The 22,981-nt window shown below is 38.0% G+C and overlaps 1 protein-coding gene across 1 annotated transcript in view; it reads left to right on the top strand.

The window, feature by feature from the left end:
• Positions 1-22,727, top strand: part of LOC131049285 (pre-mRNA-splicing factor SPF27 homolog) — a 116,020-nt gene extending 93,293 nt beyond the window's left edge. The window contains exons 4-6 of the mRNA XM_057983338.2: positions 21,808-21,877; positions 22,027-22,160; positions 22,257-22,727. Coding sequence (XP_057839321.2) covers positions 21,808-21,877; positions 22,027-22,160; positions 22,257-22,299 — 247 coding nt within the window. The 3' untranslated portion in view covers positions 22,300-22,727. The remainder of the gene's footprint in view (positions 1-21,807; positions 21,878-22,026; positions 22,161-22,256) is intronic.
• Positions 22,728-22,981: the final 254 nt, after the last annotated feature.

Raw genomic sequence — 22,981 nt, forward strand, 5'->3', positions numbered from 1 at the left:
TCTTGCTGTACGTACCGGTCCACGGAAACGTCCCATGCGTGAATCAGGTCCTGTGTCAACTGATCCTCCTTGGTTACTTCCGTGTTATCTTCTATGTCACTGTCTGTCACCAAGATATTTTGGTCGAATGGACGACCCATTATACTTCCATCCTGCCAGCTTTCCCTCCTCAGACCTTCAGGTTCGACTTAGGTAGCGGCGCCAAAATGTTAGTAGCCTAAGTGGTTCAGGTGGTAGCATAGGGAACATCAATATACAATGTACAATACCAAAGCATGGCAATTCATTAGCATGGAACCAATAACACACAACACAGTATACCAGGATAGATTCGTGTAACACAGGTGTATATCATATTCCTCTCCAAATCCCACGTCCTCACAATGTGCTACAAGTTTACAATATAAAGAGTTCGCGATTGGTTAGGCCACCAACCGTCCGGCAACTAACTACCCGCAGATATAACTTAATACTATTATTTTCTATTAAAGCATTAAAAAGCCTTATTTACTAATTAACTAGCATACAAATGGGTTCCCCTCTACTTCTAACTTTAGTGTTCAAGCCTAGCTCAAAATGCCAAAAATGACCCAAAAGATCATGGCATGAAAAATAAGGACAAAAAATATGACATCTATATCCAAAATGTTGGGAATCGTAATTCCAACATGGGACATTTTGTTCTGCAAAATTTTAAGCTTTTACCTGCCTTAAAATCCAAAATTCTCTTATTTCAATTTCAAGAGACTGTCATGCCCCCCCGATCTGACATTAAAAAGGAAACCAATCATTTGAAATTGTCTTACAAACTGTAAGACTTCACAATTTCAATAATCATGCGACAATCCAACAGGCTGTGAGGAATGGAGGATAATCATTCCTTAATTGTCCTGCCCCATTGTTGAAAGATCTCATCACTAGGAAAATCGTCTTACAAGACTCACAATTTTCTACCATCCTACATCGGTGCATAATGTTGATTGTAATTAGGGATGGTGGATTCCAATTGCCCTGGGCAACCTTGGAATCCGTCCAAGGGGGGCCAGCCCCTTCTCCAACGTGTAGGGCTGGGCCCTATACCTCACGGCATCTCATAAAGACCCCACACCACAACTCTATGCTACATACAAGCTAACACGCCAACATGAATAGAGGCCAACCCTATCCTAATGCATTTCGGTTAAATAAATTAAAGGTGTTTAATTTATAAGGCAAGCCGACATGATTAAGGTTATTGCTCCACATATAAATAAACATAAACTTCACATCATCACTCACTCATTCATTTGTTCATGCGAAATCCACATATTGCCTTATACGAATTAAAGGAGCAATATTACAGCGAAATATGTCTGCTATACCAGCGAATTACATCTGCCATTAAAGTGCGAAATTCATCCATAAGGAGAGTGAGCTGAAGTGCTAAGGCTGCAGACCAGCAAAGTGCAGGTTTTATATGCAATATAATGCAGACCTAGGGTTTGGACTTGACTGCTATTGGAAGTGTTAAAGGGAGCAGATTTGACAACTTGTTGCTTGTGAAAGTGCAGTCTTGTGGAAGACATTATCAGCCCTAAGTGCAATCACCTTCAAGTACTTGAGATAAGTGTTGTAATCTTCATATAAATATAATCCATAATCAGATCTGAGGATCTTTTCTGGCTGGGTTTTTCCTCTTAGGAGGTTTTCCTAGGGTAACCGTGTCTTGTTCTTATTTTGTTCATTTCTTGGTTATGCTTAAATCTGGAAAACTATCTAATTAATTTAGTTAGCAATTAAATTCTGATTTTCTGAGTTTACATTAATCTGAAAGTGTTAAAATCAACACATAACCTATAGAGAGGCATGATATTAATGACAGAAATTAAGAAGGCAGCCTAATTGATAACAAATAAAGGATTAATAACAACAATCTAATCATCATGACTTCAGAAAGACAAGATACTAAACAGTTACATGTGAAATGGTTCAATTTGCATTAAGGAAGGGAGGTGATGGTATCTTGACATGAGACATGTTGCATGGAACACGACTCCTCAATTCATTTGCAAGATATAAGGAGGCAGTTGGTTTCACTTAACCAACATTAATGAGATAAGATAGAAGAGCAGTTAATAAGAACTAGCTCTCAAGCATCGATCAAGTTTAAATTGCAATCTGCCATCAGACCACAGCCTGGTATGCTGAATCTATTTTATAATTAGAACGATTAATCATTACAATTTCATAAAGTTAATAATTAAAGATGAAAGGCCAATATCTGATACATAATATGAGCAGAATTATGTTTATCTTTATATTCATATGTTATAAGCATTAATAATGAGAATAATATAGCAAACTGCATTAATTAATGAATTCATTCTAAATAGAAGCATATATATATATATATGTATATGCAAATGAACTAAGATAGTAAATTCATATGAATAAATGATTAGAATATGTTATTAACATTACATTCTTAATACATTAAGAATTGTTATATGGTAGGTTAATCTTTAATCTTTCCGATTGCCCCTAAGAAGGATTGAATGTGGGAATGTTGGGGAGAGGCAGTATTAATACCTCACAAGATAGGTAAGTCCTGCGGTGGAATGGACCGTGCTACATCATGCAAATGGACTAAGATAGTAAATTCATATAAATAAATGATTAGAATATGTTCATAACATTCCCATTCTTAATACATTAAGAATTGTTATATGGTAGCTTAATTTTTAATCGTTCCTATTGCCACTAAGAAGGATTGAATGTGGGAATGTGGGGAGAGGCGGTATTAATACCTCACAAGATAGGTAAGTTTTGCGGTGGAATGGACCATGCTACATCATACAAGGGCAATAGATAAGACCTACGGTGGAATGGGCATGTGTTACATCATATAAAGGCACTATTTGTGAAGGATAGTTTCCAGCACCCTAACATGGTTATTCCCATCCTTCATAGGGTTGAGGATTAGGTTAGAGGTAGGGACTGGGGCCTAAATATGATAGTTATCAAATGTATTATGAAAGCTAAATGTTCGTTGGTTGCCATAATTGAATCTAAGTGTAATGTCCCCTTTTGGGAGGACACTAAATCTTGCCCGTTATACTTGTAGAATTATTGCAGGTTATGTAGTTTCTGTCTGCTGTGGTAATTTGGACAGATTCAATTCGATGTTGTTTCCCTCTTTGAAAGATGAACGCTGTTCTCTTGGATGAGTGCTATTGCTGAATGGTTCGATCTGTATTTGATTGCTGAAGATTCTTTGCTTTCTTAGGAGGATTGATGTTAATTGTATTGATTTCCTCCATTGATCGATAAGCCCCCTTCTATGCTTGGAATGAATTCTCCTTTATACTTTATTGGTGGAAGGGTCACCACCTTTCATAAGAATTGAGTCACCACTTTTCGTTGTTTCCTTTTAGAATAATATATTATTCCCCAAATTGATCTCTCTTTTTTTATCTCCTCAAATGAAAACTTTTTCCTTTTATATCCTCCAATGTGATGGAGAGTCGCACCTCTTCATAATGGTCACACCCTTTCACAATTACCACCTTTCGAAAGGGTCACAACCCTTCATCATTGCTGCCCCTTTGAAAGAGTCACTTCCTTTTCTTCTTTCCATATTTGATCCCTTCTTTCTTCCTTTATTGCCTTTTTTTCCAAACGAAGTTCTCCTCTCCTTTTTTATATCTCATGTTTGAGGGAGTCGCAACTTTTCATTTCATTCGTTTTGACCATTCACTAAACTTAACTAAATTTCAATCATATTAAATTTAATTATTATTCTTTTATATTTTAATTTATTATTATTATTTATTAAAAATCCTATTTCAACAAGGGGACATTACACTAAGCATAATAGTTATGTTGAAATGTGTTGATCTTCCTAGTAAGAAGTATCATAAACCTTGCTCAGTTAAGAGTAACCATAACACTAATTTGTTATAATTGTAATTCTAGGACAAAAATTGGAAGGGGACATTACAAAACCACGCAAAGTGCTCAATCACCATTAACGGAAGCTTCAAGCTTCACTATTCACTAAATTTTTACCATAAATAAAAAAATTATAATTTCAAAATCAAACCATACCCTCTTGCTAAATAGGCTAGGGGTCAGACATTCTTGATCAAATAAATTTTTGTAGAGCTTTTGGGCTTTTTTGCGTTTTTTAAGAAAACCAGGAAAACAACCAATCAATTTTCTAATGATAAAATTCTTTTGTTTCTAAATCCACCAAACTCAACAAATATGCGATCACATAATGTTTGGAGAAATTAAAGTTAACCTAATGTTTTTTTATAGAATTTCTCAAGAATAAAAGAACATCAACATAAAGTAAATGTATACTTCTATTCTATGAATCTAAACTCAATTTCATCCTAAGGAATGACATGCCGTATGCAATCACCTAGTGTTGGCATGACCAAAAGCAAGAAACAGCAAGTGACTTTATGGAATAAAAGGAGGAATACCGTTGTCTTCTCAACACAAGTCCTTCACAAATTGGAGGAGATCTTCCTTGCTTCCACACAATTCAAGCTTCAAGATCCACCCTCTCTACTAATTTAGCAATCCATGAGCAACCGCTATCCAATCCTCCAAAATAAGTAAACACGGTCACAAGGAGAGGGAGTAAAATAGAGCAAAGAGAATGAATAAGATCTTTTTTGTTTTCATTCCCCAAAATTACTAAGAACCCTCTTTTTCCATTTCACATTCAACAAGCTATTTTCAAAGAGATTATTTCAAGTTAGATATTTTTTGATAGATATTTTGCTCTAAATATTTCACTAATCATTCAAATCAAATGCATTTGCAAAAATACCTTTTAAATGACTAACATAGCAATTCACTAAAATTGTCTAATGCATATAGGAATTTCCTTTGAATGACTAACATAGTAATTTCCTAAATTAACTTATGTATTTAATTATACAATTTCTTATTGTTTATTTTATTTTTTTAATATTTCCACAATATTAAGTGCATAAGACCTTTTCACAAAGGCAATTAAATAACCAACTTTTTGGCCAAGCATTTATTCAGGAACACTCTAAACAAGCATTTTGAAAATAGGATAAAATGTAAGTGAAAATGAATTTAAGTTAAATAAAACACACACAAAGTAAACAAGCACTTTGCAAGTTCATGCACAAGGATTCAAAGTCACCAACAATTCATATTAGTGGCAATTTAGGTAAACTTAGGGAACATTCTTTTATTCGTAAAGCAACCAAACATACCACAAGAGTCACAGGGTCGCTAACTTGACTACATGGATTAGGTATAGTGAGAAGGTTAAGTGAATCCATACTATGTTATCAGAAATGAGAAACGGAAATTGCAATGACAGTGGCAATGTGACGAGAAACGAGATATTTAGAGGTTGCGTATAAGAAACACACACACACATATATGTATGTATGTACATATACATGTATATATATGTACATGTATGTATGTATACATGCATATATATGTACATGTACATACATACATATACATACCTATATATACATATATACATATACATACATATACATCTATGGAGTGGGTGGGAGGAGATAGAAAGGGGTCCCCCCAACCCGGTAATGCAAACTACTACGGTCCTATCTGTTGAAGTGTTTTTTTGGACTACGCCGAACACAGAATAAATTTTCCAATGGTCACTTCACTCTCTCTTGTTTAAAATTAGACCGTATGCTAAGATTGCAAAGAAAGATCAAACGGCTAATCTCAAGGTTTCTTTTGCACGTGGATGTGACTCAATCAGTTGATGGGTTTGTTGTTAACCCAAGGGGCCTTACACATTCACTTGAAGAGGATGCAAGTTCAAGGATTTCTATGTGAATGATTGGCAATGAAACCTCTATTTTTTTTTTTTTTTGATTTTTGGATTTAAGATGTGGAAAAGTAAATGAGGGAAGGTTTAGAGAACTAGGCTAAGTCTAATCTAATCCTATGAACACAGAGACGGGATTACTTATGCAAAATCCAACCACACTTCGCTTTGCCAACAATGCACAACTACATGAAGGTAGTGCAATCTTCAAAGGGTGCATTAAAGATTTTCAAATCGCCAATAGAAACCATCAAATCGAACAATCTCTACTGATAATCAAAGTTAAACATACACAAATAACGGAGGCTCAGGCTAATTTTGCATAGTATGCAACAATCAACTGCACACCAAAAGTATGAGAACAAACTTCACAAGAAGTAATCCTCTCGAATCCAGTTCATCTATTAACATGAAAGCGAATCTAATCTATGAAGAGAGTGAGACCATGCGAGCTCCAGAACAACACAAGAACACACCAACAATAGAACAATGTATTAAGTGTTTGCTTCAAAAACTCTTAGCAACAATCTCAGACAATAATCTCTCCTCCCTTTACAAATGAGGGGGGTCACCCCTTTATATAGGCCTCTAGCCTTGACCACATGCAAACCCTAATTAGGGGTTTACCCCCAAAATATTCCCCACTAAAGATGGAACAAGGTGGGAATCAAATATTACTGCCCACTAAGCCCATAAACAATTAATTCAAAAAACCCCAAAATGGCGTCAATTTGTGCATTAAATGCACCCCATTACATCAAACTTGCCCAAAATACAACAAATATTCCCATGCAAGATATAAATGCCCATCATTCCCCATGCGACGGCTACATGCGTAGAGAATCTGCCATAAAACCATTAATAAGACGGTTGCATTCAAGAAGATTCCTCATGCATTCAACATGCATTGACCGGGCCGCCACTAAGTCAAAAATATTCCAGCAGTAAAAGCGTCGCCACTATTCAGCCAAAAGATTCTTGTCCAAGAATGGACGACCATTATCCTGTTCACTTATTACATATGCAATGAATTTACTGATGACGGCTTCCAGCTCTCCGATGGAGATACTTGGCACATTTTCAATATCAAACTCCATCAAGGTAATTTCTTCCTTGTTCTTGAAAAAGAAGCTTTCCCATTCCATCATGATTTCTTGTGTCCTCTTCATTGTATTGGAAAATGAAGAAACATTTGCAAAATGTTCCTTAGTGAATGAACTTACGAAGAAGAACTCATGCAACTGAGATTTCACGAAGTTTACTGTTACTCCATTTTCATTGAGCTTCTTTGTGAAGAGTGCTTCAATCGCATTGATGACTTCTTCCTGCACCCTTCTGATTGAGTCTTTCAAGGTTAAAGACTCCATGCTAAATTTGTCAAAGGTGTTCTTTCTTGAGCAAATAGCGCAGAACCACCAGGGAAAGTCATAAACCTCATTCTCCTGAATTACTTTCCCATCAATTGGTGTTTGCCTTGGAATCTTTGTTAGAGCCCTGAGCTGCAGAATGGTTAAGTCTTGATATATGTGAACATCCTCCCACAATCCTTTCACTACCTCCAATCTGTTCAGAAGGGCGACGAACCTTGAATGAAGCTGAGCCAAATCCTCGATGAATTTTCCTGCTTAAGTGTAGACATCCTCTATCCACTCCCTGGAATTTTGTGCCATTGCTCTAATTACCTCCGCATCATCAACAACTTCCTTAGGAAGGGAAGGAGGAATGAATGAAGGACTTGCTTCCTTGAGTGGCTGTTTAAAACTTCTAATGTACTCGCATAAAGCTCTATTTTCAGCCTTTTACATTTCGCCTTTGTCTTCAATATCTTTTCCTTCATGGCTAAGGAAGATCCCTCGAAGTCTCCAATTACTTGTTCCGTGGAAGTAGGACCAAGATCAACCTGTTTGATAACATAATCTTTCTGCCTAATTTCATTCCTGTCCTTATCCATTGTAGGCTCAGCTATGTGCAAGGTCTGGGATCCGGATTCATTCTTCGTGACCTTGGAAAATTTCCGAGGAGCCTTCTTTTCTGCTGGCTGATCCATCCTCTTCAACAACTCTTCTAATTCCCGAGCTGGATCAATTTCTTTTTCCAGTTCCCTCCTCAGGCTCTATCAGCCAATCGAGGAGCAAGAATGGAGTGACTATGGATTTCCTTGTGCTCTTGCTCCTGTGATTCTTCCTCTATTTCGCCAAGGATGGCTTCTACGAAACTATCCCGACGAGTCTCTTCCTGGTGTGGAGGACTTTCTTGTCTTTGACCTCTTGGCTGATTGGGTATGTGTGAAGCACTAATACTGAGTATATCTAGCGCTGGAGTATTACTTGGAGGTGGATCTGCTGGATTTTCTTGTGCGAACATCTCTACCTCATGTACACTAGAAGAACTTGCCGGTGACTGCACCCTCTCTACCCTTGCTCTCTTTTGTAGAGGTTCTTCTTGTTGCATTTCTTGTTGAACTTCCTGAGGAACTTCTTGATGGATTTCATGCTGGGCTTCATGATGAACTTCCTGCTGGATATCTTTCTTCCTTGCCGTCCTTGGCCTCTTCGGAGCACTTTTCCCTTTATCAATCTGGACTTCTCCTTCTGCCTAGGCTTGTGAAGATCCTTCAATTGTTTCACTATGGGAATCTAGACTTCCCATCAATTGATATATCAAATGAACATTTCCTTCCGTCAACTTCCTTATTTGCTGATCAACTCAGTGCTTAGTGAATTTTAGCACCAGTCTAGCCAGGATATTCAAATCATCAGTTTTGGGCTCCGACTAGTCTGGCAACTGAATTGGCTGATCTTTCACTTTCTCAAATTCAGTTTGCGTTAGGTCCAAATCCTTTTTCACTTGATCCGGCACTTGGTAAATTTCACTTATCTTGATGGTGTCAAGGGGCAGTTTGGAATACATTTTCCTCCAGACTTCAAGGTCATCCTCGACACTTGCCCAATAATCTTCTAAGTGAAATTTGCGTATGAATTTCATACCAGCAACCTTTCTTATTTGGCGGTAAGGATCATACTGAGCTGTGGATGTATAAAATGGCAAGCAATAGAATGCTAACTCCTCCACTGCACTCTCAACTGCTTCCAAACCTGGGCACATTTCCATGAAATCACCTAGGACAACTGGGAATTCAATAGACTACTTCTTCTTCTGTAATTGATCATAGGTTGTTAATTGCCTCATGAGTTCCAACAGTATGAATTTGTCGGATGGATACCTTGGCAACTTATATGATTGGAATGAAAACCCTTGTGTCCTGATGTAGGTGAATTTTGGAAACTGTAAGAACGTGGTTCCATACTTCTGAACTAGGGCCCTTGCTTGTGGTGACACCCTTACGTGTAACTGTTTCTACATAAGCCGCGTCAAGTACATAGTGAAGGTGTCGTTCGACAGCTTGTAAGAACTAACATTGTGAAGATGCAGCTGAGGATAACACTCGTACTTTCAGTTGTGCTGGTCCGCAACCCATGATTCCACTTGTTGGCAGACCATCAAATCCTCCCCTTCGTGCAAGCATATAGATTACGTAAAAGCTCATGAAGAAGGATTGAGACTCTTTCTTTCAAGTTCGTGCAAGTAATAACAAATCAATCTGGCCCAATCAACTAGCCCGTTTGCATTCATGATCTCTTCATGATCTCGCCAATGTGGAAAAACATCCATGTATCAAAATTCACAGTATGTGAACATCCCATTAGCTTGCTCAACATCTTTATCAGGTCCACATATTCCTGTTTGAACTCAAAGATAGTGAGTCTCTGGCATTTTGAAAATATGTGGCCTAGGCTTCAGCAACCATTGTTTGTTGATCATGTCAGCACACCTGGCAGGACCCGCATCATATATTGCTTGAGTTCCGCTAATAGCGTCCAATATGTCATGGAATGGTGTGAAGGAATTCCGAAAGCTTCACCAATTGCCTCCGGAGTCAATGTCGCCAACAACCTGCCATCTGACGTTGAAATTGTCTTCCGCTCCGGGTTATAATGCTTTGCACATTCCAGAATCAAATTTGGACATTGAATAGCAGGAGGAAAACCACTTGCCGCAACAATTCCGCTCTTGACAAACTTGACAGCCGTTGGTGACGGATTATATCCTGCTGTTCCAAACATTCTGATCTTGAAGACAGCCAGGTTGAATGTGCCCAAATTTGTTTCACGATTTCCTTCCACCTGAAATTCATCTGGGAAATAGGAAGGAAGCCTTTCATCTCTGCATTGATTAGTGCTTGCTTGGTGATGGTAGTTGTCTTGCTTGATTCCGCCATCCTGAAAAGCACCTTTAAAATGATGAAAAATCAACTAAGTATGACCTTTCTTCACTTCTCCAATTCTTCTTTCTTAAATCCTGCACGTGAGAAATGAAATGCTTCTCCACGCTTATATAGAATTCTTCAAATCGTACTGCTAAGTTGGGAGGCATTAATTTAGCAACTGAATTTAATATGCGTCATACTTTCCCAATCACTTATATTTAGGAACTTCCCTTGTAATTGAGTTCGAATTTGGAAGTTTAGGAACTTCCCTAGTAATTGAGTTCGAATTTGGAAGTTTCACTTAATGCACTAAGTCATGCGTCATACTTATATTCCTTTGCCAACTCATTAACTTTCCATTCTTTCAAATTTTCGAGGGAAATTGGAATATTCTTCAAGATTCACCTGATTTACCATCTTGGCTTGACTTTTCTTGCTCCGGGAGGAATTTTCCATCCTTCTCCAACATCTCCTATTTTTTAGGGATCCTCCTAAAATTTAGGAGCCGAGACAAATAGAGAGAGAAATCTCTCACGATTCTGAATCTATAAAAATTTCTTGATTCTGATAAGATTCGGTGTCTAAAAATAGAAATTTCAAAAAATTTCCCTAGAGGATTTTTGCTTTTCATTCCTCCTTGACCCTTGGATTTTCATGCCTTGGACAATTTTTCGAGTTTTTAAGCTTAAGCACGGAATTCACTATGTCTTGGAATTTCATCATCATCTCCTTGATTCTCCTTGACTTAGCCATTTCAACATTCTTCCCTTGGGCGCAATTTTACTTTGGTCAAGGAATTCAATGACCTCCAAATCTTTCTTGCTACTTGACTTTGGGCGCCCAACATAGAGCTAGGGCAAAATTTGACCATAGCCAACGAATTCATGATTTTCAAAGTTTTCCATGTGTCATCCATTTTAGCGCCCTCCCTCATGTCTAGGCACTATTTCTCCTCGTGAAAGGAATTCTATTCCTTGTCCATCTTCCCTGAGCATCCCAATTTGGCGTCCTCCACAGTGCTAGGGCGCAAATCCATCTAAGCCAAGGAATTCATAACTTTTCTATCCTTCCTTGACCACTTTATTTTGGTGCCCTTCCAGGTCTTAGGGCAGAAATTTCACCTGAGCAAGGAATTCATCCTTTTGTCTTGATTTCCATGGACACTTCATTCTAGCGCCCTCCTCTAGTCTAGGGCGGATTTTTGCATGGGTGGAGGAATTCACACTTTTTCCATTCCTCCCTGATTTCTCCTATTTGGTGCCCTTCGTCATCCTAGGGCGGCATTTTGCACGTGTCATGGAATGTTGTGGTTTTTTGAATCCTCCATGACACCTCCAGTTTAGCGCCCTTACTAGGCCTTGGGTGGATTTTTGTAGTGAAGGAGGAATTCGTCATTTCCTAGGATTCCTTGGATACTTGATTTCAGCACCCTAGCCTACCTTAGGGCGGTTTTTTAACCTTTGCTTGGAATTTTGAATTTTCAACACTCTCCATGGAACATTTACTTTAGTGCTCTTCCTAGGAATAAGGCGCAAATCTCCACTGTGGAAGGAATTCATTATTTCTTCCTTCCCTGATGCCAGACTCCTTCATTTTTCTCTTTGCTCTCCTGACTAAGATGATTTTTTGTGCTTTCCTTTTCAGGAATGGGCTTCCAATACTTAGCCATTTTTGACTCACTCTGTCTGCTTTCTGACTTTCCGGAATTAAAAGTTGTCGTGAATGCTTGATCTGCACCACCTTGCCTGAATGGTCCTGTCAGAACAATCTTTCCAAAAATAGAAACTTCTCAAAATGTTAGCATTAGAGCCCTCAAACAGGACACAAAATGACTTACTATAAATAGAACTTACTAAAAATAGAAATTACTAAAAATAGTAAGTTTGATTTTTGGCAAAATGATGACATTCCGTGACTTAGTAAAATCTCTAAAAAATAGGAACTTTCTAAAAATAGAAAGTTGCTCCGTTTTGGCTTAAATTTTTATTGGGAGGTTCCTTGAAGGGTTCTGATTCTAGTTATATGTTCAGTTTTTCCAAAACCCTAATAGAATCCCCTAAAATCTAGGACTAAAGGCAAAAACCCTAAGATTGACAAAACAAGTCCTAGACTTTATCAAATTCACTCAAACGAAAAGCAGACTTCCACCAATTTGACCCCCAAACACTCGCAAAGCTGAGAGACTGACGAGACTGCCACCAAAAGACCCCAAAAAACAAAACCAAATGACTGAGAGTGCCTAAAAAGTAGGGGGTCCCCATCTGGGATGGGGTGATGTGTGATTAGGTCACAACATTTGGCGACTCCATAGGTGAAGTGTTGAAAAACACTTAGTGTTGAGAAACGCTTCAGGATTTGAACCTAGAGTAAAACATTTCATCTCTAATTGCTCAGGTGTATGCATATCAATTCCATCTCAGGAGATCATCCAATACTCTTAAAATCAGTTATGGTAGGTTAGTAGTATCTATACTTCAAAAGCATCGGGGACGTTGCCTCGCTGCTAGCCAAGCGTCCATAGCTCCGACGAGGTTGTCTCTGGAATCCCACGAATATTGCTCCACTGCTGGCCGGGTGTCCATAGCCCCAGTGGAGTTATCCGTATATTCCCAAAGCCAATATTTTGATAATTCTTTCTTTTTTTCACCTTTTCTTTTCTTTTGATATTTCATTTCATTTCCGTCAATTCCTCTAGCTCGTAAGTAGTGAAGCCTACTATGGGTTTGGAGATTCCAGTGGCGCTGAAGCAAGATGTAAAGTTTTCACCAACCATAACCTCTTCTAAAAAGTCAGAATGACTTAGAGCAAAGGTCTAGATGTCGTGGAAAACATAGGCAGAACAACATCACCACCCTACCCACAAACAAAGTGTTGAAACTAAGTAGCTTCGGTAAGATAAATGCTTGAATGAGAGACTTCATTTATCTCTCATTCGATCATCTACCTTATCGATGTAACTACAAGCTAATGGTAGACTTCATGATTGAGTGAATAAACTTGTTATAATCATCTTTATATGCATTTCATATTCCAAGCATCGGATTGCACATTTCGACACTTGGACATCATTACAAATCTGTCATCGACCGTGCTATGACCATATTTCTTATGCTGTGGTGTGATTATAATTAAGCAGATCGGATTTATGTTATCTATCATAATTATCATATGATAACACCAATTGATGTTATCATATGATAACTATGATAGTTATCGTATTAAACTTGCTCTTGCTTTAATACCGATCTGTTATCGATCTACATTATAATCATATTGCACTTGCATCATACCGATTTGTTATCGGTTATCATAATAATAAAATAGCATTCAAAACATACCGATTTGTTATCGGTTAATATAACAATTAAATAGCATTTGATTTGAACCGATAGTTATCGGTAAACACCTTAATGAATCGGCGCTTGTGAACTGATCAAGACGTGTCTTGATCGGGCATGTCAAGAGACATGCCCGGTCAAGGCATGCCTTGATTGTTGGGCATCACACACACACACACACACACACACACACACACACACACACACACACACACACACACACACATATATATATATGCCGTGAGGAATGCTGCAGACATCATCAAAATCAATAAATGTTATCTACAGCAATCTGCAATATAAGAAGGAACAGTCAATACAAACAGTAAAAGATTAAATATATTCCTTGAGCATTGAAGTAATTCAATAAGAAAGTAAAAGAATATCTAAATTCTTACAACTTCAGATTTTGAACATAAATTTGAATTACATTTACACAAAGACCCCGAACAAGATAGGCCACTCAAAACCTTAAACCTAAGCAAAACCACACAAGTAGACAAGCTCGAGGGAAACTGGCACCAAAGGCCGCAAACCAAAACCGAAACAAAACCCAAAGCAAACAAAGCAAAACAAACCAAAAAGGAAAACCAAAACCCATAGGGGAAACCAACCAACAAACCAACAAACCAAAACCCCAAAAGGAGACGAAACCTAACCTAATATAGTACAAAGCGGGCCTCCAAGGGGTCTATAATGCTTAAGGATTTGCCCATTGACGGGCAACGGAACATCCTCCCCTATTAGAGTCTTCAATTTAATGGCCCAGTTGTGTCCTGTTGAAATGGGAAATGGCATGGTGCCATCACGTTTCTGGTAACTGAGAATCCATGTCGTTCTCTTCCATATACATTCATTGGTCAAAGACTATATACATCTTACACACTCGAGGTGAAGCATCAAATCTGACAATAGAGATGACAGCCGAAACAGCATAAAATGACCAATGAGGGATTTCAATCTAGAAGGCACATATCCATCCTACAATTACATCATATCATAATCAACTTAATGTAACCTTTGATCCTATCTTAGAAACATCAGAACGAGGCAAGAGTTAACACATTTGGTGGGCACTACATGGTATATTTCCCCAACGTTGTCATGTTCTTGGTGACCACATATTGTGACAATGTTTTGGAATGTAGTTGTTGATCATTACTAAATCAAAGGTTCTCACTATACAACCAACCACCATCTTTCTTATAATAAAATGTTGGTGGACAACAGCCAATACAACTAGACAGAAACCAAAATATCTTGGAGGCTTTTTGCCCTGGCCATAAATCAAAGACCAAAAACTGAATGGCTAGCAGAAAGATGTCGTTGGAGCTTTGTTGTAGTGCCACATGAACCTGCTGCTGATGTGACAGATTCGCCTTGGTTCTTTCCACCTGTCACCGGATTATCAAGCTGCCTCTTTGTCACATCTGTGACCAATTCTTTTATTGAAAATTTTTAGGGTCTTTTCACTGCAGCATCAGATAGTAACTAAAGGTTTAGTGCAGTATCAAACATTTTAGGGCTCAAGGAAATCTTGCACAGATCTCTGTCTAGGTTATTCCTTGCTGCAAAATGTTCTCAATTTGTTCATCCTCCCTTTGGAACTCTTCCCCTTCATTCTGCATCTCTTCCATGCCTTTATCCCTTTGAATTTCATCATCATTGTCTAGAATCTACTTCAGTACTGGCAGGGCATTTGGGTTCTGGCTACCATCCACAACTATTGTTTGATTTCTTATGTATTTATGAAGAGCAAAAAGGAACTATCTAATAGCTAGTAATTTCTTACCTGGGGATGTAATCTCCTCTTGCATTTGTTGTTCAGCTTTACCCAGCTCCACACCTTCCACTCAAACAGCTTCCATTGCCTGCTTCACTTCCTTTGATTTGTATGTTTTAGACACAATCTACTCAAACACAATTCTCTCTGCAATCTTTGCCTGCCAACTTCCACTTAAAAGAGCCTTGAATAGATGCACAGTTGCATTTGCCCCAGGCATTGGCCAGTCTAGATACTTGTTGTGACGTTTTCACACATCGCCCCATTGCAAATGGGGACCCATGTTTTTTGCTTTTTTTAGGGTTTGCTTTTTAGGTCTTTAGGGTTTTGTTAGCTAGCCTTTGCATTTTGAGTATCGCCCGGGGATCGCATGGATAGCAAGTCGGGCTTAAGTGATGCCCTAGTCCTGAAATGTGGCTAAGTCTGGAATGTCCTGAAATTTGGCTAAGTCTGAAGTCCTGACCCTGAAATTTGGCTAAGTCTGGAATGCCCTGATCCTGAATTTGACTAAGTCTGGAAACTGAAAAACCTCAAAAAACTAGATTTTGCAATATAACTCCTGGAGGTCTGAAACCACTCTCAAACATCCTGAAAGTATATATGGAATATAACTTAAAGTATAAGTGTTTCTTCTTTCTTATACTTAAATGTTATATTCCATAAAAATTATCCTGATAGAGAGTGCGAAAAGTCAAATTTCGCTCGTGTCCTTCTCCAAGGGTCCAGAGCGAAAAGCGCTCCTGTCCCTCTCCAAGGGACCAAGGCGAATCGCTCGTGTCCCTCTCCAAGGGACCAGAGCGAAAATGCTTAGTTGAGCCATTCCTGACCTTGTTTGGACGAATTGAGACATCAAAGGCATGGTGAAGGACGAAATGAGCATGATAGAGCATCCAGACTTGATCTAAAACAATGAAATGATGAAGTTTTTGCCTAGAGGGTCAAATTCGCTCCTGTCCCTCACTGAAGGACCAGAGCGAAATTCTTCATAAGGTACGATCTGGGCAAAGACCAAGCAAGTTTTATGTTTGAAGGCAAGAAAGGAGGCGAGATGAACGCGTTTAAGACAAATTGAAGATTATGAAACGCCAACAAGGGACCAAAATGTCCTAGTTCGCTCTTGTCCCTCAGGAAGGGACCAGAGCGATTTTTGTTTTAGATGATTTTCTTGCCAAGTTACAATGAATTCCAAGGCATGGATGAATGAAAGGGGACATTACGAGACCGTTGAAGATAATTTGCGAAGATGATAAAGTGAGATGAAGCCCACAAGAGCAAAATCGCTCCTGTCCCTCTCCAAGGGACCAGGGCAATATGATGATTATATTGCCTCTTCTTCAAATTCAAATCACTCCAAGGCGAAGAACAAGGTGCCAAGGACGTTTCGAAGCATCTCCATCAAGCACAAAGTTACAAGGATCACCACATTGAGGGATTTGCTCTAAAATATCCTAATTCGCTCCTGTCCCTTAGGAAGGGACCAGAGCGAAAATTGCATAAAGGCATAGATTTCGAAAGTTAAACAAGCATCAAGCCACCAAGAGGAATCAAGGGACGTCATTTCACGCATTGAAGGTAATGGCAAGTTGAAGAACGCAAGAACAAACTCAAAACCTTGAGGATCGCTCCTGTCCCTCTCCAAGGGACCAGAGCGATGTTTATTATATTGGCCAATTCATGCAAAAATCACGTGAGGTCAAGGTTTTCCAAGGTCGCAAGAGGTCCAAGGCGTGATTAGAAGGTGATATACAAAGACTTCAAACGTTAAATGATCATCAAATTAACACAGAGGCTATATCGCTCCTGTCCTTTGGACAAGGACCAAAGCGATTTCATCAACAACACTCATACTCCTTCAAAGTCAAGGCAAGGCGAGGATGGACGAGGTAAAGGACGCTATTTCGAAGGCAATAAACGATGAACCAAGGTTAAACGTTACCAACTCGAGCTCAAAATGGAGAAAAGACATGGATCGCTCCTGTCCCTCTCCAAGGGACAAGGGCGATGATCCTTATAACATCCAAACACCTCATGAAAGCAAGTGGGACGTGCGTGGAATGGACAAGCAATGATGTTATTCGCCTTGCAATGGAAGTTCGAAGATCAAAGATGCAAGATGAACGTGAAAACATGGAGATCGCTCCTGTCCCTCTCCAAGGGACAAGGGCGATGTTAGCCAAACACATGATATCCTTTGAAAATCACGTTAAGACAAAGACGCACAAGGTTTTAAATGGCATTTGGAGGATGATACAAGGAAAGGTTCGTATCAAAATGGAGAATTTCAAGCGAAAACCTTAGGATCGCTCCTGTCCCTCTCCAAGGGACCAGGGCGATATCACATCTTAAAGACATTCCTTCGCACAAACAAGTCAATCAAACTTGAAGGACCCAGCTAAAATGCCGATTTGAACGTAAGGATCAAGATTTTGGACGTCAAAAATGCAAGGATCAAGACCAAATTGATGGATCGCTCCTGTCCCTCTCCAAGGGACCAGGGCGATGAGGTACATATCTTTCTATCCTCAAAATATTTTGGCGTTCAAACAAGTTTTTGAATTTATTTAAATGCTAAAAATCGATAACTTTGAAAATTCAATTAAAATGGCATTTAAAATTTGCGCAAAACATTAATTAATTATATTTGCCTTGTAAAAAATCGAATTTATTAATTAATAAACAAGGAAATTTAATTAATTAATTATTGTTTGCAATAAAATGGAGCGCTTGAGTTTATTTTATGAAGGTCGGCCCTTGTTGTTTATTTAAAAATCATTTTAATTGCCTCATTTTGCAAAAAGTCGGCCTAAAGGGGGTGAGTGGTATAAACGCTTATAAAAGGAGGTGAAGATTTTCATTTTTACATTATCATTTTACCATCTTCATTCAAGTGCGATTTGAGGAAGACAAAGGAGAAGTGCGAGTTGTGTTTTGAGGTGCGAACTTCATCAAAGGGAGGCATTAACATCAATCTAAGGAGGTGCGAACCTTAATTTCCATTTGAGCAAACTTGTCAAAGGCTTGAAGATCACGCCAAAAACTTGAAAGGTGGCGAAATTGCTATTTTGAAGGGAGATCACGTTGAAGACCATCTTATTTCAAATTTTGCCTAGGCAAATTTTGTCTTTTTGCATTTTAGAGTTAGGCTCTCAAGAGAGGTATGGCGATATGAATTTATTGTTTTGATTTTGAACGTTGATCGTCATAGCTTAAATTTTGAATTTTGAAATTTTGAATTTCAATAAGCTCAGTCGTTTTTAGGAAATGATTAATAAAGGACTTATCATTAAGTTTCCTAAAATTTGCTCTCTAATTTATGTTATGTATTGCAAAATCATGGTACTGATTTTGAAATGTTGTGTAGGCATCAAATGGAGGTCTCTTCAAGGAAAATCAAGCCGGATCCAGGACGGTCTTCGCCAGGACAAGGGCGACCTTTTTCAATCCAACGTTCCAAGGCGAGGTACATCATCTTCCTGCACATCAAGGACACAGGGAGTTAGAACAAGGGCTCGTTGAAGAAGTAAATAGTTCCAGATGAATTAATAAAAGCCAGCTTCTCAACAACATCAAGTTGAATGTCTACCAAGTTACAAGGTGGCATCCTAGTCATCATTTCTCCAATCAGTGAGGTCCACCTCAGCATGTCCAGATTCAATGTACTTAACTCATGGAAGGTGGCACAAACTCCGATGTACCTACCCCGGCTATCCATTGGTCGATTTTTCTAGAGGGGACATGTGTCCAAGCAATACAATTTTGTCATTGGTCAAGCATTAAATGTTATGTAATGGTTGTAACAAACCCTAATTAGGGTTTTCATTGTAAAATCTTGGCCATTGATCTTGAATTGATCTAAGCCATCAAATTGTATTGTGGGCACTATATAAGCCCAGGCATTTCATTTGTAAAGGCTAATTAGCAATAGCTAGAGAGTTAGGAGATAGTTGGAATAGTTAGAAGATAGAAATAGAATAGCAATTAGAGTAGAATAGGAGGACAAGGCAAGAAATTGTTGCCATTGATTGTAAACAAACTCCATTTTCATTGAAGTAATGGTGAAGTGTGTCGTTTCTTGCAATTTGCATGGTTTCTTGTTGAGTCTTCAATCCTAGATGGTAGATGATTAGATGAATGGAGGAAATGCGATTGATTAATGGTGGAATTCGTACATCCATACTACTAGCAGTTTGTTGATTGCAGACTTGCCTTGCGTAGTCAACTGGAATCATTCAGCCTAAGCTCAATTTCAATTTGTCACTTCTTCATTGATATGCATCAACTTGATGGTGTCTATGCTTGTGGTGATGATTTGAACATCATAAAGCTTCCCTAGAAGATCGCACTAGCCTTGTGTAGATGTTCCATTGATGTCAAAACAAGATCTAGTTAGAGTTTCATCAAAAATTAAATCATTACTCCTACATTCTTAGTATTAGGATTAGATCTTCTCTTCGCCCTTATCCTTTTTTCCATTTTTCAATTCTAAGTTAGTCAGAGCCTATGTCCCAGCAAAGCAGATCGGAAGTTCAAACACCAAATGTAAGTCCCCTTGTGATTCCAGCAAATCACATCACACCACGGCGAGCTTATCCACATGTAGAGACCCTACTAAAAGGAACCTTGGAGTCATCCTAACTGATCCTTTATGCGAATCTTCAGCAGTTAGAGACTTTTTCTCAAGAGAGGATAAGATACCCTTAGGTATTTTATTCTGTGTTAGGCTGTGTACAAAATACACGTCAACAATACTCTAATAACATTTTGATATATTCAGAGAAGTCATTTACACCTGAAACACATTGTGCAGTTTCCTGTTAGATATTGTTCTTGCAATGGGGGATTACAGCAGAGGTTTTAATAGGGTGTCCATTATAGCTTGCAGAAAATTTGACTAAAGTTGCAGGGCTGAATGGGGTGGAAAACACAGACTGTGATAGCAAAAGTCATTTGCCCACAAGAAAGGCTATGGATATGTGTAGGGAAATGGGGCATTGACATGAGGCAGACTAACAGGCATGCAAGCCTGTACCTCTTGCCACCACCCATCACCCTTCACTGAGGAATGATCGCATTCTAAATTCAATAGTGCCAATCTCTTTTTGGGTGATAACTGCCCAAGGATTATACATAAATTTTCTCACCACTTGAGAACTGGCTGCCATTTCAAATAATACATGTTTATTATGTTGTTTTATTTACTTTTTCTATTTCAATTTCTTTGCCTTTTCTCCACTTCATCTGATTTCAATATTCCATAAAGGGACTTGTTATTTCCATTTACAACATGCTATATTTGAATTTATAGTTTTCATCCTTAAATATCTTCATGTTTTCTTTATTTTAGCTAAATCTGTGGTATTGGATTGCTAAGTGATGCTTGATTCTGTCTCACTGCATTCAGAGGCTATTCCTGTTTGTGTTGTTGACTTATAGCTATTTTTCTGTGATCCCGGCCTGTAGTTTTTGTAGTGGTTAGAAGACCTCCAAACCTGCTAAATTCCACTTAGCGCTGTCTTATTTTGTTTGTGGATTGGTTACATCAAACTGCATTGCAGCAGTGCCACACTCCAGCCCCGTTTACTGCTCTTGATCACCTGTGGATGTTTGTCAAAAGTTCTTTGTTTTCAACCATGGGACATGTTTGTCGTGATTGTTATAATTTCTAAAGTTTTCACATGTCAAGGAGCATGAAATTCATCTGAGTGACAATAACAAGGAAAATTGATCTGTTCCTCTCACAGAATGGATATGGATATGGCAAATCATCAAGTCCCCCTCATACAAATGTGCCCAGATATGGTGATAATAAAAAATACACATTTTCTATTTTATATATATATATATATATTGTCTATATAATAATATATAAACCATTTATTTTTAATGTTTTGAATGCTTTTTAATAACTCTAAATTGGATATGGCAACAGATGCTGTTTACTGTATCTAGACATCAGATATAGCCCAAATTTAGGGCTCGTATATGGATATGGCTGGATATGCTCTGTTGTGTCCCAGGAGTATCATATTCATATCCAGCATCTGATACTTGGTTACGTGTATCTATGCTGGGAAGAAGAAGTATCCTTCAACCCGGTCTCCTTTTTGGTCTAATGATGAATTTTAATCATCAAGTTACTGTTCGTCCAGTAAACAAGGGTTTACACCTATTTGTTTCCATCTATGGATTGTACATTTAAATAGCACATCACCTTTGTTCTTTTAATCTATATTCAGTTCTGAATGTGTTGCTCATGACACTTTTTTTCAGAATAAGATGCACATTTGGCATATATTCGAACTTGTTATTCTGCATGCGTGACTCTTCCTTGGCAGATATACTTATATCTGATGTTTAGCTGCAGTCCAAAATTGAGTATATCAAACAGTTCTAAATCATTGATCCTTGTATCTATGGCAGCATGCCATATCTTAATTACTATTTATTTTGGTTATTCTGATAAATTCATATTGTTTCTCTTTAATTGTGATGATATTTTGAAATTAGAACAGCTTCATTTGTATTTATGTATGTATGTTAATTTCCAAGGCTGCAAAACTCAAAATTTTATGTCATGCAGAGTGCAAGCCATTGGACATGAATATGGTCAGCAGATAGAGGCATTGAATCGTGAAAGAAAGTTCAACCAGGTTAAGCAACTATCATCTTACTACTTTCTTGGTTTGTCAGACTTGGCTTTTCTGTAATGATCTATGGATTATAATGATGTTAACATCACATCATTAGTATTAAGGCAAATAAGCTAACGTGTTCTCTCTTTTAATATTGATTTTTTCAGCAAACTGCAGCAGCTGAGCTGAATTTTTTGGAAGCACAGTGGAAGGAACTTTGTGAAAAATGCATAGAAATCAGAACAGCATGTGCTAAACTTGACATTAACAATGAAGAATTAAGAAAGGAGGCCAACGAAAAGTGAGTAGCAGGTTTTGCTGTAAAACATTTCATCTTGTTTGGGGTGTGATTTCAGTGTTTTTCTTTTTCTAAATTGTTAAATTATCTGCTTAACAGGGGATTGAGCTTGGAGCCAAAATATGAGAGTCGAGACAGATAATGATAGAATCTCATGATACTCTTTTTTTTTATTTTTTCCAGTTTGTATGAACACAAATTAAACTTCTATCTTAATAAGAAAGATGGAAAGACACACAAAATACAATGATACCGAAAATTACTGTTTAGAACTAGCTTTAAATCCCAAGGTCTTATAGAAGGTTTTTTTTTCCTGAATTTATCTTATATATGCAATATCGTTATTGCTTTATCCACTTTTATAAAAAAGTCACATTCACATTGCTCTTGACCCTAACATTTATTGTAAGGATTTGCCACTCTCTCATGTTCAGGGTAATGTTGGAGAGAAGACTAATCATCTTTCCCAAAATTATTTTCATGCTAAGAACAGTTTGGTGGGAATGAAAGTAATACCCAGTGAACTCAGAATGAATGGAATATGGACCTGGTTCTATATTGGGATAGGTAGTTTGTTGCGGTCGCAAAGTTTTTGCTAGTTACTAACGTTTTTCTTTTGTAGGATGTACATATAGCAGAGCATGCAAGTTGGTATATTTGTTATAGATACACAGTTTGGAAGAGGTTTATTCTTCTAAATTTTTTCGGAGTTTTTTTTCATCATTTCAAACATGAAAATTTCAATTTTGCTTTGACTAGTGTGTTTATTCTCCCGTCTATTGATTTTTGCTTGATTTTGCAAGACACTAGTTTGTTCGCTAAAA

The sequence above is a fragment of the Cryptomeria japonica genome, chromosome 10, assembly GCF_030272615.1.
Source record: "Cryptomeria japonica chromosome 10, Sugi_1.0, whole genome shotgun sequence".
Lineage (NCBI taxonomy): Eukaryota > Viridiplantae > Streptophyta > Pinopsida > Cupressales > Cupressaceae > Cryptomeria > Cryptomeria japonica.